The sequence below is a fragment of the Mustela nivalis genome (genome assembly GCF_964662115.1).
Source record: "Mustela nivalis genome assembly, chromosome: 19".
Classification (NCBI taxonomy): Eukaryota; Metazoa; Chordata; class Mammalia; order Carnivora; family Mustelidae; genus Mustela; species Mustela nivalis.
The window spans coordinates 19,780,425-19,793,895 of NC_139038.1; the positions used below are offsets into that span (position 1 = coordinate 19,780,425).

The 13,471-nt window shown below is 45.4% G+C and overlaps 1 protein-coding gene across 4 annotated transcripts in view; it reads right to left on the reverse strand.

Moving 5' to 3' along the window:
* Positions 1-1,106: 1,106 nt before the first annotated feature.
* The window catches only part of LCMT1 (leucine carboxyl methyltransferase 1), a 56,259-nt gene continuing 43,894 nt past the window's right edge, over positions 1,107-13,471 (reverse strand). The window contains exons 7-12 of one of the 4 annotated variants that reach the window (XM_082714715.1): positions 12,365-12,485; positions 10,293-10,361; positions 8,416-8,517; positions 7,179-7,270; positions 3,161-3,258; positions 1,107-1,326 (exon numbers count right to left, since the gene is read on the reverse strand). In XM_082714715.1, the coding sequence (XP_082570841.1) occupies positions 1,304-1,326; positions 3,161-3,258; positions 7,179-7,270; positions 8,416-8,517; positions 10,293-10,361; positions 12,365-12,485 (505 nt within the window). In that variant the 3' untranslated portion in view covers positions 1,107-1,303. The remainder of the gene's footprint in view (positions 1,327-3,160; positions 3,259-7,178; positions 7,271-8,415; positions 8,518-10,292; positions 10,362-12,364; positions 12,486-13,471) is intronic. The other 3 variants (XR_014306499.1, XM_082714716.1, XR_014306498.1) reach the window with 3 other exon arrangements.

Consider the following 13,471-nt stretch of genomic DNA (forward strand, 5'->3'; position numbering starts at 1 on the left):
AGCCTGAGAGCTTCTCCTTGAACTTCTTAATACTCGAAAGATCTCTGAAAAGGAAGTAACTTTTTCACAGGGCAATTCATTGTTATTTCACGCAGTATCAGTCAACCCCACCAACAGGCATGATGTCCCACTCTTTAGAATACTGACCGAGGATTCCGCTTGATGGGAGAAGGGGCTGTCCTCTCTTTGGGAGGGGAGAGGGCCAGGGGGTGTCCTCACTGCCATCCCACACAGGCAGGGACCAGCCCTACCCAATAACCAGAAGGGTCATCGTGGTGGATGGGCCTTACGTTTCAGAATTGCAGGATAAGCGTCCTGGACCCCATGCATCTGTCCAACTCCATTAGTATCCTGTGACTCCTGTAACAGATCAGCACAAACCTTTTGGCTTAAAACACTAACATTCTCTTATGGTTCAAGAGGCCAGAAACTTGGAATCCATTTCAGTGGTCTCAAGTTGTTGGTAATGCTGGTTCCCTCTGGAGGCCCCAAGAGTCTGTTCTCTAGCTCTTCCCAGCATCCGGTGGCCACCTGCATGGCTGGTTTGGCCCCTTTGCCACTTCCAACATGCACTGCTCCTCTCTAAGTCCGTCAGCACACCTCCTTGTCCTCCTCCACCCCCCCTCCTTGTAAGGACCCTGCGATTGCACTGGGCCTACCGGATACCCTGGGATAATCTCCCCATCTCAAGGTCCTTAGCTTAATCACACCTGCAGACCTCCTTCGCCATATGAGGTAACACATTCAAAGGTTTGAGGGACAGGAGCAGACATTTTAGGGGTCATCATTCAGCCGGCTGCAATAAACTAAGAAGGACCTGGTCCCGACCAGGGCAGGTCCCGGCCAGGGCAGAGACAGGAGCGGAGAAGAGCTCTGGCCTTGGGTGGAGGCCTGGGTCAAGGTAAACGCTCATGTGGACACCAGGGCTTGAGCTCAGACTGACTCATAGGGAGCAAGCCAAGGCTGGAGGAAGGTTTGGGATCTTTGGTATCAGAGCCCACCCAGGGCAGTGGGGAGCAAGCCAAGGCTGGAGGAAGATTTGGGATCTTTGGTACCAGAGCCCACCCAGGGCAGTGGGGAGCGGCGGAGGACCAACGCGTGGGTGATTGGCAACAAATGAGATTTATTTCAACCATAAGTCAACGGGCACAGAAAGGGGTGTGGCAGCCCGAGGAGCTGAGGCTTCTCAGGGTGTGGGATGAGGCTGACGGGCCAGGTCCGGCCACCACCCGGGAAATGCAGCCCAGCGACTCTGGGAAGGTCAGTGACTTCAGCTGCCAGCTCAGCATGGGCCTCCAACAGATCAGTAAGTGATTTCCTTCAAACCTGAGGGAAGGAAGCACACAGATGCTGTTAAGAGATGCACACCAGAGAGCAGCACAGGCAGACAGAAGTGGGAGAATGAGGCCCTGCTGGATACCTCCTCGCCGCAGCTCTGCGCTCCCGAGTGTAAGAGGACATCATCCACAAGGAAGCAAGCAGTTGGACGAGGCTGTGTTTACAGGGATTTTGAAGGGATTCAGAAAGCACTGCCACGGTTTACGGGCTCTGCGGTTAAGGCTGGAAGTCTACCCACTCCGCAATGGACCCTGAGCAAATGCGGAGACAGGACGATCCGCACCTCGCACATACAGCTGCCACAAAGCAGCCCCCGACACAAAAATGGGTGTTGTTGGGTGTTGTTAATTTATAAAAACAAGAATAAGCTTAATAGAATTATAAACAGACTACATTTCCAGAAGTGTGGCAAAGTTGAGTCGGTTCGGGCATAGTGTCATGACAGAAGCTTTATAAGCCAAGAAAATTATATTCTCATGAGATTTTCTCACTGCGAGGGAAAAAGGCTGTTATGATAGCAAGTGGAAAAGATCAGGACTCCAAATACATAAGCACAGAAATTCAATTCTGCTAAAAACAAAAAATTGCTAGAAAAAGAGTGGAAGGAAAAAGTTACCAGAGGTCATCTCTGAGTGACATGCAGCTGATTTCTTTTTTCTTCACTGGACTTTTTAGATGTTTCCAAAGTCTCTATTAAGAATGACAGTTTGGGGCGCCTGGGTGGCTCAGTCATTAAGCATCTGCCTTCAGCTCAGGTCATGATCCCAGATTCCTGGGATCGAGCCCTGCATGGGGCTCCCTCCTTGGCAGGAAGCCTGCTTCTCCCTCTCCCACACCCCCGCTTGTGTTCCCTCTCTCGCTGTGTCTCTCTGTGTCAAATAAAATCTTAAAAAAAGAAAAAAAAATGACGTTTTAAAAACTGGAGGGGGGGGCAGACAACAATATAAAACCCCACTAAAAAATTCTTTCAAATAAAAAGACAAATTTAAAAGGATTTTGTGGGCTGAACTGCTGGGTAAATCTATAAACTACTGGAACACTAAGCCCCAGGGGGGTAATTAACAGCCTCGTGTCAGCATGGAATGTTTGCAAGGAGCCGCCCCTGCTGTGTCATGTTCTGTATTTTGTCTGGACTCCCTGCCTAAGGCTGTATGTCTTTGGGCTAGTCTGCAGGGCAGTGCCCACGGGACACCTGAAGGGGGGCCACTCCAGTTGAGGCTACACTGGGATCTAAAATGGTCTCCACGGGGCCGGGGAAATGCCCAAGAGAGGACCCTGGAGGAAGCAAGACCCATGTAGGGCAGTTGGAAAGGAGCAACTGGGTTGAGACTGAAGAAGCGAGTAACACTGAACAAGGATCCATGCTCACGCCACAGCCTCCCTCTGCCAGGTGAGGGGACGTCACCTTCATCACAGAAGGTAAGGGGAGAAACTCGACCCGCAGTTACATGGGTTTGCTGGAGACATGCTGGACAATTTGCGTGCCTGACCTCTAGTAAACCTGGTTATAAGGTGATTCAAAAGACAAACACTGGTTACTTTTATTAAGATGATTGCTCTAAACTCTGACGGTGTTTTCCCTTCCAACAGAGGAAATGTCAGAGGATACCTCTAAAGGGCTATGGGTTTGTCTATGGAACTGTCTGAACAATTCACCTGCTTTCTGTGCTATAAAAATAGAGGACATGACAGCTCATTTTCCACCTACTGCTCATGGACACACGTGTCTGATACGCCAGTTCTTTCCAGGTATGTCTCACGGTGCTTTGGAGTCAAAAGGTCCCCATTTCTAGGGCAAATCAACAGAAGTAAAATCATGTACCGAGTTCATGTCCTCCTTTGGTTGCCCAACAAAGGCAGTAATGCTGCATGAGCTGTTCGAGAAGCTCCATTTCATCCAGGAACTCAAGTGACTCTATTCTGTGGGGAGAACAAAAGTAGGGCAACATCAAGTTCTACAATTATAAATGAAGATGGCAAGCTGAAGTTTATGGATATGGAAAAGTGTTCGTCTTATACTAAGAGGAAAGAAGCATGGTGCAATACAGTACCTATGATGCGATCTTTATTTTAAAAAAATACCATAAACAAAGTCAAAAGATAAATGACAAACTAGAAAAAAAAACTGCAACACAAATGACAAAGGGTAGATTTCCTTTCTCTGTAAAGAGTTGTTAAACTTCATGAGAAAAACTTTTAAAAAACTCAGGTTTAAAAGACAGGTAAAAGACATATTCACCAGAAAAGAAAAATAAGACGCTCTCAATCTCATTAAAATATGAGATACTTTTTCAACTATCAGATTGACGAAGATCAAAAGAAGGCTGATATGCACTTTAGCAAGGACATGGGGGAAAGATACTTGCTGTTCTGTGTTTACCAGTCAGATTACAAAATGGTACAACCTCTCTGTCCAGCAACTTGATCTCCTCTATCGATGCTGAAAATGCACACCCTCTTACCAAGCAATTCTGCCTTTTTAATTTTTTTATAGATTTTTAAAAATTTACTTATCAGATAGAGATTACAAGTAGGCAGAGAGGCAGGCAGAGAGCGGGGGGTGGGGAAGCAGGCTCCCTGCTGAGCAGAGAGCCCAATGCGGGGCTCGATCCCAAGACCCCAGGATTGTGACCCGAGCCGAAGGCAGAGGCTTTAACCCACTGATCCACCCAGGTGCCCCCAGCAATTCTGCCTTTTAAAAAAATATTTTGCTTATTTATTTGACAGAGAGAGACACAGCAAGAGAAGGAACACAAGCAAAGGGAGTAGGAGAGGAAGAAGCAAGCTTCCTACTGAGCAGGGAGCCTGATTAGGGTCTCAGTCTCAGGACCCTGGGATCATGACCTGACCTTCAGGAAGACACTTAACAAATGAACCACCCAGGTGCCCCACTCAGCAATTCTGCCTTTAAGATTTTGCCCTGTGAGGGGTGCCTGGGTGGCTCTGTTGGTTAAGTGTCTGCCTGCAGCTCAGGTCATGATCTTGGGGTCCTGAGATCAAGCCCCGCTCAGCAGGGAGTCTGCTTCTTCCTCTTCTTTTGCCCCTCCCCTGCTCATGGTCTCTCTCTTGCTCTTTCTCACGCTCAAATAAATAAATAAAATCTAAAAAACTTTTTTTTTACCCTATGAGTACAAAGATGTATATTCCAGAATATTCACTGCAGCATCATAGCATAAAACCTTAAGCAAGAAGAGCTGGGTTAAATAAATTAAAGCACATTCACACAATAGGATATGTAGCTATCCAAAAGAATGGGAAAGTCGCTATGTATCGACACAGAACAGCCTCTACCACTCATCATGGAGTTCAAAATGGCAGCTGTGCAGTCAAGAATGTGCAGGGCACACTGTTATCTACGAAAGGGACAGTGGGGGATCCACATGTGTGTACACACACAAGTCTCCTCTGTAAGAATACAGTTGAAACTGGTAATGGTGCTTGTCTCTTGAGAGGATGCAGTAGTCCGGGAGGGAGGAAAACAGGATTGGAGGGCTGGTTTTTCTTTTTACTCTACCTTACTTTATTCTGTACATTTTCTTTTATAATGTGCTGGTATGATTTTTTTTTCAAAAAAGCATTTAAAAATATTAGCTTTAAAACATACACACACACAAATATGCAAAACATGTAAAATAGATTAATACATTTGTTTCTGTTAAAATATGGGCACACTGTGGGCAATTCCAGGCACTTCCAAAAAGTATTAAGAAGAAAATTTAAAATGATCCATATGCCCACCATTCACAACAGTGACTGCTAACACGCAGGTACTGCCATTAGTCCCGGCTGGCGGTGGGGAGAAGTGCTTAGGTATGTGCATTTGCTATATGTGTTTCTGTGTGTTGTGTTTTTGTTCCTGTCCTGGTGGGCAGGCCTAAGGATCACATCTGAACTGAGAGTGACTAAGCATAACGTACTTGGCTTGCTTCCTACCTCCTCTTACCAGAATTCACACAAGGCAGATTTGCCTAACACCAAGTTCTACAAAACACCAACACCATAATGACGGCTCCAGGATGCTTAGCACCAAGTTCAGTTCTTAGAATACTAGATTGTGAAGCCGTTCCCTCGACCGTGAACTCCAAGGCAGGCATATCTTTTGGTCTGTTGTGATCTCTGTTGTATGCCTTGTGCTTAGGAAAGTACATGGGGCATAGCTGGTGCTCTGTATTTGTTAAAGAAACAGGCTTGCCTTAGATTTTTTTATACATAGTATCCAGCAGAAGCCCTTGGCAAATGTAGACACAAACTACCAGGTATTCAGACCTGGGAGGGCTCTGTGGCCTTGGGCAGACGGACCAAAGCCCATCCCATCTCTGGCAGGGATACACAGTGCTAGCTATACAAGGCCATGGAAACACGAGACAAATGGTGGCCTAGAAAAAATGGGTTCCTGTGATGGCTATTGACAGTTAGAGACTCCTCCCGGGGCATCCAGACGAGCTGCCAGAGCATTTCCATTTTAGATGCCTGACCAGGGCTATTCAAAAGACTCACCTTGAAAACCAGCTTGTGAGCAAGGAAAATTCTGAAAGATTTCAGAAAACAGAGACCTGATCTCATGGAGACATCTCTTTCACAAACCTTCAAGGTCTTGATATAAGTATTTGGAAAAAGTAGTGATCCTTCTAAAAATTAATAACAACTTCTGTGGAGAAGCAAGGTTTAAAATTCTAATTATCCTGTAAAAGACCTACACCTGTAGGTTCCCACAGGCAAGAGGAAACACAAACCAGGGAGCATAAAGTAACAATAAAACAAGAACTTAATTAAAGCTTGCACTAACAGTGCCCAGAGATAAATACAGTGTTGTTTGTAACAGGGAAATTAACGCACAACAAAAATAAACAATAAGGCACAACTAAACGCCCAGCTCTAGATGCAAATTTGTAACTACTATAAAATTATTATCACTAATTACTTCACCCACATATCAATATAAATACTAAGCATCATTGAACAGGACCTGGAAACCTTCTATATGTGGGTATATATTGGTATGTGAAGAGAAATAAAATCAATTGTTAAGTTTCTAAAAGAGGAGGGTGATTTATAGACCAATGCATGTAATATGAATCTACTGATTCAAAAACCAGGAACCTATATATCAATAAATATTCACCTTTTTTTACACACAGAAAAACACACCCCAACTTATTAACAGCAATTTCTGCATGTCATACGCAGCTTAAAATGTGTTTTCAAACAATTTATTTTATAATTAAATTAAAATTTTGAACAATTTATTTTATAATGAGGGGAGAAGTCTGCTTAAGAATTTGTGCGCAAGGGGCACCTGGATGGCTCAGTGGGGTGAGCCTCTGCCTTCAGCTCAGGTCATGATCTTGGGGTTCTGGGATTGAGCCCCGCATGGGGCTCTCTGCTTAGTGGGGAGCCTGCTTCCCCTTCCCCCTGCCTGCCTCACTGCCTACTTATGATCTCCCTCTCTCTCTGTCAAATAAATAAATAAATCTTAAAAAAAAAAAAAAAATCTGCGAGCAGACCCTTTGGAAGCCCTTGGACAACATCATTCTGCTCCTCCTCCAAAACAGAGGGATTGTGCAAAATTTCCACTTCCAGAGGGTGCTCTGGGAATGTTACAGGTGTGACTGCTTATTCTGACTAAAATAATCTGTGTTGTCATGGACCCTATCTCAGCAAGTGGCTAATAAGTTACTCTCAAGGTGCTATCAATGTTTAGTCTGTAATAGATTAACTTCTTTCAAAGTAAGTCTAGTTAGGGTTTGAGGATTTGTTGTTGCTGTTTTTTTACATTAAAGAGAGTTATGCCTTTAATTCATAACTGTTCGCCGTGAGGCTAACTACTGCTGATCCCGCACCTGCTCACTTCAGCTTGAGGCAATTTGCTGTACAGTTCCATCATGTCGACTGCTGACGCCGTTTCCCACCCATTCGACAGGAGCCGTTCTTTCTAGAATGTGTGGTGGAGAGAAACGGAGAAGGTACAAGGCACTGGCGTACAAATCCAAGACACTCTTCAAGCACATGAAAATTTCTCTTAGATGACTCCTCTTTTGAAAGCCTATCTTGGCCCCTACCTTCCTTCTCTTTACTTTGCAATTTTCTACACCAAACATGCACTGTTACAATGGGAGAGAGGTCCCCTAGGTATATTTAAAGAGAAGTACAGAAACTTCTCCAGGAGCAACAGTTTTGAAAGCATTCGAGTGGTAATGTGACGAAGACCTGTAAAATCTAACCTATTTTATGGAGGCAGGAAAAAAAAAAGATATTTAGAAAAATCTACTAGATTCCAGCGGGGTGCCTGGGTGGCGGAGTCAGTTAAGTGTCTGACCCTTGGTTTCAGCTCAGGCCATGATCTCAAGGGTTCTGGGACGGAGCCCCGACTCAGGTTCCATGCTCAGTGTGGAGTCTGCTTGAGATTCTCTCTCCCCCAACCCACCCTTCCTGCTCATGCGGTCTCTGTCTCTCTCTCAAATAAATCTTTAACAAAAAGGTTTATTAGATTCTGAGAAACTTAAAGGAAATGTCAAGTACAAAGGTTGGACCATGTTTGGATACTGTTTCAAACACACCAACTATATAATTTTTTTTTTTTTTTAAACAATTTAGGAGATCTGAACACACACTGGGCAGGGTGCTATGAAGGAGATCTGGTTGATCTGTGAGGTGTGGCAAGGGTATGATCCCATGGGTAAGAAAGTCCTTACTGGCACGAAATTCATACTGAAAGGTTTATGGGTAGAATGATATTTTACCTGGGATTTGCCTTAAAATATTCCCATGACAACACCAACACAAACTGGGGATAAATAAAACAATTTGGACAAAATGTGAATTACTGAAGCGGGCTGATGGGAAAAAGGGTGTTCCTTTTATCATTCCCTGTACTTTCATACTGTTAGAAAATCTGTATGATGAAAGTTTTAAATGCTGGGGTATAGAAAATGTCCACATATATTTTCCACACTGAGGACTTGGCCTTCCCTAGCATGATGAACTAGTGGCCCCCGTGTAGCCCCAGCTTCTCAGATGTGCGAAGGGAAGATGCCCTTCCCTGGGTGGCTCAGGGCAACAGAGTCCCCACTCTCTGACCTGTGACTCTAACGACTTGCAGGTCTGCACTCCTGCCAGGTCACATTGTCGCCTCCGTAGGTTCTCGATCATGATCTGTCCAAACCGGTCATCCATGTTCACCTGGGAAGGGAAAGAGGAGGGTGGACACAGCCAAAAGGGTTTCTCTGCTTCTTGAATATGCAAACTAAGACATCAGGACCCTATTTCTAACCAGTCAAGGCCGACATCTGTTGATACCCAGGGCAGGTCACAGAACTGGGTTGCAGGCACAGCATGCAGAGGTGACAAGGGCGTACACTGTGACAGCCTCAAGGGCAAATGGATGGGCGGCGCTCGGCCTGGGAAGTGGCCACGCCACTGCCAGCACACTGTTCTGTGGGTTTACTCATGCGTGCTCGCAAGGGTGCGAGAATGTTTATGACAGCATTACGTGTAACAGGAAGGACCTGGGAAGGATTTAAACGCCCTTCACCTGTCAAAGAAATTCCAGCATGGTCATTTCATGGAATATTGCATGGCCATGAAAACAGAAAAAAAAGAGGTAATACATGTAGATATAGACACAGACGCAGATATGGAATGATTTCATAGGTAACAAACTCTTGAAAGGTAAGGTACAGAGGAATGCGTAGAATATGCTCCTATCTACCTTTAAGGAAAAAAAAAAAAACCTTTGTCTACATTTATATATGCACAAAATAATTCTGGAATCTGGCCATTTCGCTTCCCAAGTTACAGGGCAAAAGTCCAGGGTAGGAGAGAGGCTTGCCTTTCCCTGTCCATCCTTTTGTAGTATTTGATTTTTTAAAAAAATTTTGCATGTAGTGTTACTTCTTAAGAACCATTTTAAACCAGTTTAAAAGACTACTAAAGTGTATATACACACAAATGCCACAAAACAGAATACAGTGTACATTATCATAAGGTATATGCTATTACCCTGTCACAAATAAAGTATCTAAACTTCATTGCTTTAATATATAGAATGATTCCCAGAGTTCCATGACAACGTTGCCAGACAAGAACCAGTATTACTCTCTTTTGGTGGATGTGTGAGGGTCATGGGGCACTAATGGTCACTGCCCACTATTTTTTCAGGATCGAAGGGTGTCTGTGAGCACACACTTCATCCTTTCACTCTTGGGGTTGGAATCCTGGCCTGACACTTTCTAGCTTTGAGGCTGGGTGGCTGTGGGCAAACTGTCTAATTCTCTGTGCTTCGGCCACCTTACCCACAAAACCTAGGGGGCTATTGTGATAATCAAGTAAGTTAACACATGCAAAACTTGTGGGATGTGCCTGATATCTAGTCAGCAAATTTTACAAAGTTGCTATCTTCTTGTATCAGTACTGACAGGGTCATCATTTATGCGGTTTTTGTCATTTTAAACTACTGATCAGAAAGTCATGGAAGGCATGGGAATATTTAATACACGTGAGTATGCCAATGAGTTTGCATTTGTTAGAAAATTAAGTTAAATGTTTCTGTTCACAAAATGAGGATGGGAGGTGGGAACCGCATCACTTTAGGGATGGCTTGGACAATGGAGTTGACAATGGCACCTCTCCAGGCCTGCCCAAAGTCCCAAAGTGATAGGATTTGTGGTCAAATTTTATATTCATATCCTGTTGAATAAGAGAAAACACGAGTGAGGGGCACCTGGGCGGCTCATTGGGTTAAAGCCACTGCCTTCGGCTCAGGTCATAATCCCAGGGTCTTGGGTTTGAGCCCCGCATAGGGCCTCTGCTCAGCAGAGAGCCTGCTTCCTCCTCTTCCCTGCCTGCCTCTCTGCCTACTTGTGATCTCTGTCAAATAAATAAATAAAATCTTAAAAAAAAAAAAAAGAGAGAAAACATGAATGAAACAAGATAGACAAACCCAGATGAACACTCACAATGTGTGTCAAGCAGAATTCATTTTCCCCAGGCATAGTATCCTGCAAGCAAAGACAGATTCCCAGGATCTACAGAAAAGACAAATGAGGCTGGCTACCGTTATACCCATTCATGAGGACTGCAGACTGAGTCTGAGGAGTGCCCCCAATTAAAAAGAGGTAAGGAAGAAAACTCAACCAAGAAACACCTCTGTAAGAACCTGGCCTATACAAGAACATGGCACAGGGTGTCAAAAGAGTGAACCAGGTCTAGCCTTAGATCTGTCCGTAGGTATGTTGTAGTGGGCAAGGCCTTGACAGCTCTTGTCTGTAATAAAATTTAAAAATAAAATGAGACTAAAAAAAAAAAAAAAAAAAAAGTAAAATCAGTAAAAGCAAAATAAAAGCAATAAAAATAGCTACCATGCGTGGGGGCGCCTGGGTGGTTCAGTGGGTTAAAGCCACTGCCTTCGCCTCAGGTCATGATCTCAGGGTCCTGGGATTGAGCCCGGCATTGGGCTCTCTGCTGAGCAGGGAGCATGCTTCCTCTTCTCTCTCTTTGACTGCCTCTGTGCCTACTTGTGATCTGTCTGTCAAATAAATAAATAAAATCTTTTAAAAAAAATAGCTACCGTGTATTCAGTGCTTGTCATTGGCCACAGCTACACATCATCTCATGAGTTCTCTTAATAATCCAGAGAAGTTTTTCCCTTTAAAAACAAGGCCCTGGGGGATGCCTGGGTGGCCAAGTCCATTAAGCTGCTGCCTTCAGCTCAGGTCATCATCCCAGGGTCCTAAGATTGAGTCCCACATCAGGCTCCTTGCTCAGCAGGGAGCCTGCTTCTCTCTGCCTCTGCCTGCCACCATTATAAGGCCAATGCCTGCTTGTACTCTCGATCTCTCTCTCTCTCTCTGACAAATAAGTAAATAAATAAATAAAATCTTTAAAACAACAACAAAGACCTGAGGCTCCAAGAGATCCAGAACAGCTCAGGCCTGCCTGACAGCCTGACAGTGCCATAAACGCTCCTGTACAAATTAACTCACTCACTCCTCATTACAATCCTATGAAGTCAGGACTGTTATTATTCCCATTTTTCGGATAAGGAGACAGGCACAGAGAGATTATTCAACTTGTCCAGGACACACAGCTAAGCAGTCTACCTCCAGAGCATGGACTCCCAACCACCACGCAATTCTGCTGAAGGTCACTGAGCCAGGCATAAGAGCGAGAGCCAGGATTCAGACCCAAGCTAAGTAATTTTAAACCTCGAAAGCATAACCCTTTCCACTAGGGCAGAAGAGAAAAACAGGCAGCCAGTGGTGCAAACCCAGTGATCTCAGAAATCAGGAAATTTTATTCTCAAATAAAACCAAGACTGGTCTTGGACCAAAGTCCTGAAAAAGAGTTCTCAACCCTAACTCACACACCCACACAGTAACAAGCAACTGGCACCGAGCGGGGGACCGTCCCATCAGATGGGACATGGACACTCGGGTTCACCGTAGTCCTCACCACTCCTGCCTGCCTTACACTGGCCAACTTGATCCATGTGCATCACTCCTGCCTCTGAAGGAATCGGAGTCGGCTACCCCTCCACCCATAGGACAGCCCAAATTCCCTTCACCAAGGTCTGATTCTACAGTAAATGCAATGATAAAAGGAGAACTCAAGAAACTTCTATTAAGGCCAAGACAGAAGTTTCAAAGACTCTGGCTGTAAGTTTGCTGGAAATCAAGAAATCAGGGGGCACATGGGTGGCTCAGTGGGTTAAAGCCTCTGCTTTCGGCTCAGGTCATGATCCCAGGACCCAGGGATGGAGCCCCGCATCAGGCTCCCTGCTCAGCAGGGAGCCTGCTTTCCTTCCTCTCTCTGCCTGCCTCTCTGCCTACTTTTGATCTGTCTGTGAAATTAAAAAAAAGAAAGAAATCAGGGATGCTGGGCACTGGCAGAATCAATGAAAAAGGAGGTATGTGAGTGGGCAGAGGCAGAAGGAAAAGAGGAAGCGGGAAAACATACTGAGGTTGCTCAGAGAGTGTTGAGCCACCACGGAAATAGAGGCAGAAAGCAAATGTCTCACGCTCCCACTTACCTGTTCATAGTTTATGAACATGGCGGGGTCAAAACTGCTGGCTGCCCACTTGAGAAGGCTGGCCGACTGCTCCGGAGTCATATAAACCAGCACACATTCGGCAATCAGGAGTGTTGGCAATCTTAAGAGAAGAAAAAAGGCACATCCACATGTATTCATCAAACGGACTCTCTAGGGATGATCGGGTTGCTCCACTGGGTAAGCACCTGGCTCAGGTCATGATCTCAGGGTAGTGAGATCAAGCCCACATCGGGCTCCCCATTCAGTGGGGAGTCTGCTGGAAATTCTCCCCTTCCCCTCCCTATGCTCCTCCCCCTGCACACAAGCTCTCCCCGCCAAGAAAGAAAGAAAGAAAGAAAGAAAGAAAGAAAGATAGATAGATGTCAAGTACACACTAAAAAAAATGGGACTCTCTAATGGCACCCATGGGGCAGTACTGGTGGGGCAGTAAAACTCTGTTTTTCACACCCCAGGAAAACAAGACACACTGAACAAGCACATCAACAGTCAATGTACTAATAGATGTAGAACACCATCGTGACCCAAAGTTTCAGACTGTAAAAAGGTGAGCAATGAGCAAGGATTTGTCTCGCTTCTGAAACAGTGTTAAAGGCACGTGGTGTTGTGGAGACATAGCTACAAATTCTCCCCTTCCCCTACCCCCGATAGTCCAAAATGGTGGAGGAGTAGGAGACCTTGGTTTTGGCTGGTCCCAGGAACTCAGTTAGAGAGCTATCACATCATTCTGAACACCCACAAACTCAACCGGAGATCGAAGCATAGCTGCAACTCTACAAATAGGAAAGGGACCCCTTTCTGCAAGGTAGGAGGTGCCGAGAAGTGAATCCGAGGCAACATACCGGAAGATAAACCGTGGGGGTTGGGGGAGCCTCCATAAACCGGCACCACAAAGTGACAGAGCAGCAGAGCACAAAATCGGAACTTTCAGACGTCTGTCCTGGCTCACCAGGATGTCCCTGCCTGAAAGGAGCTCCGGTGGTGAAGCAGGGCAGAATCCTGGGGGTGCCTGAGTGTGGCAGAGCTCCTGGGCATCGGAGCAGGGAAGACGGCTGCAATCAGAGAGCCCAGGAGGGGGTTCTCAGCTTG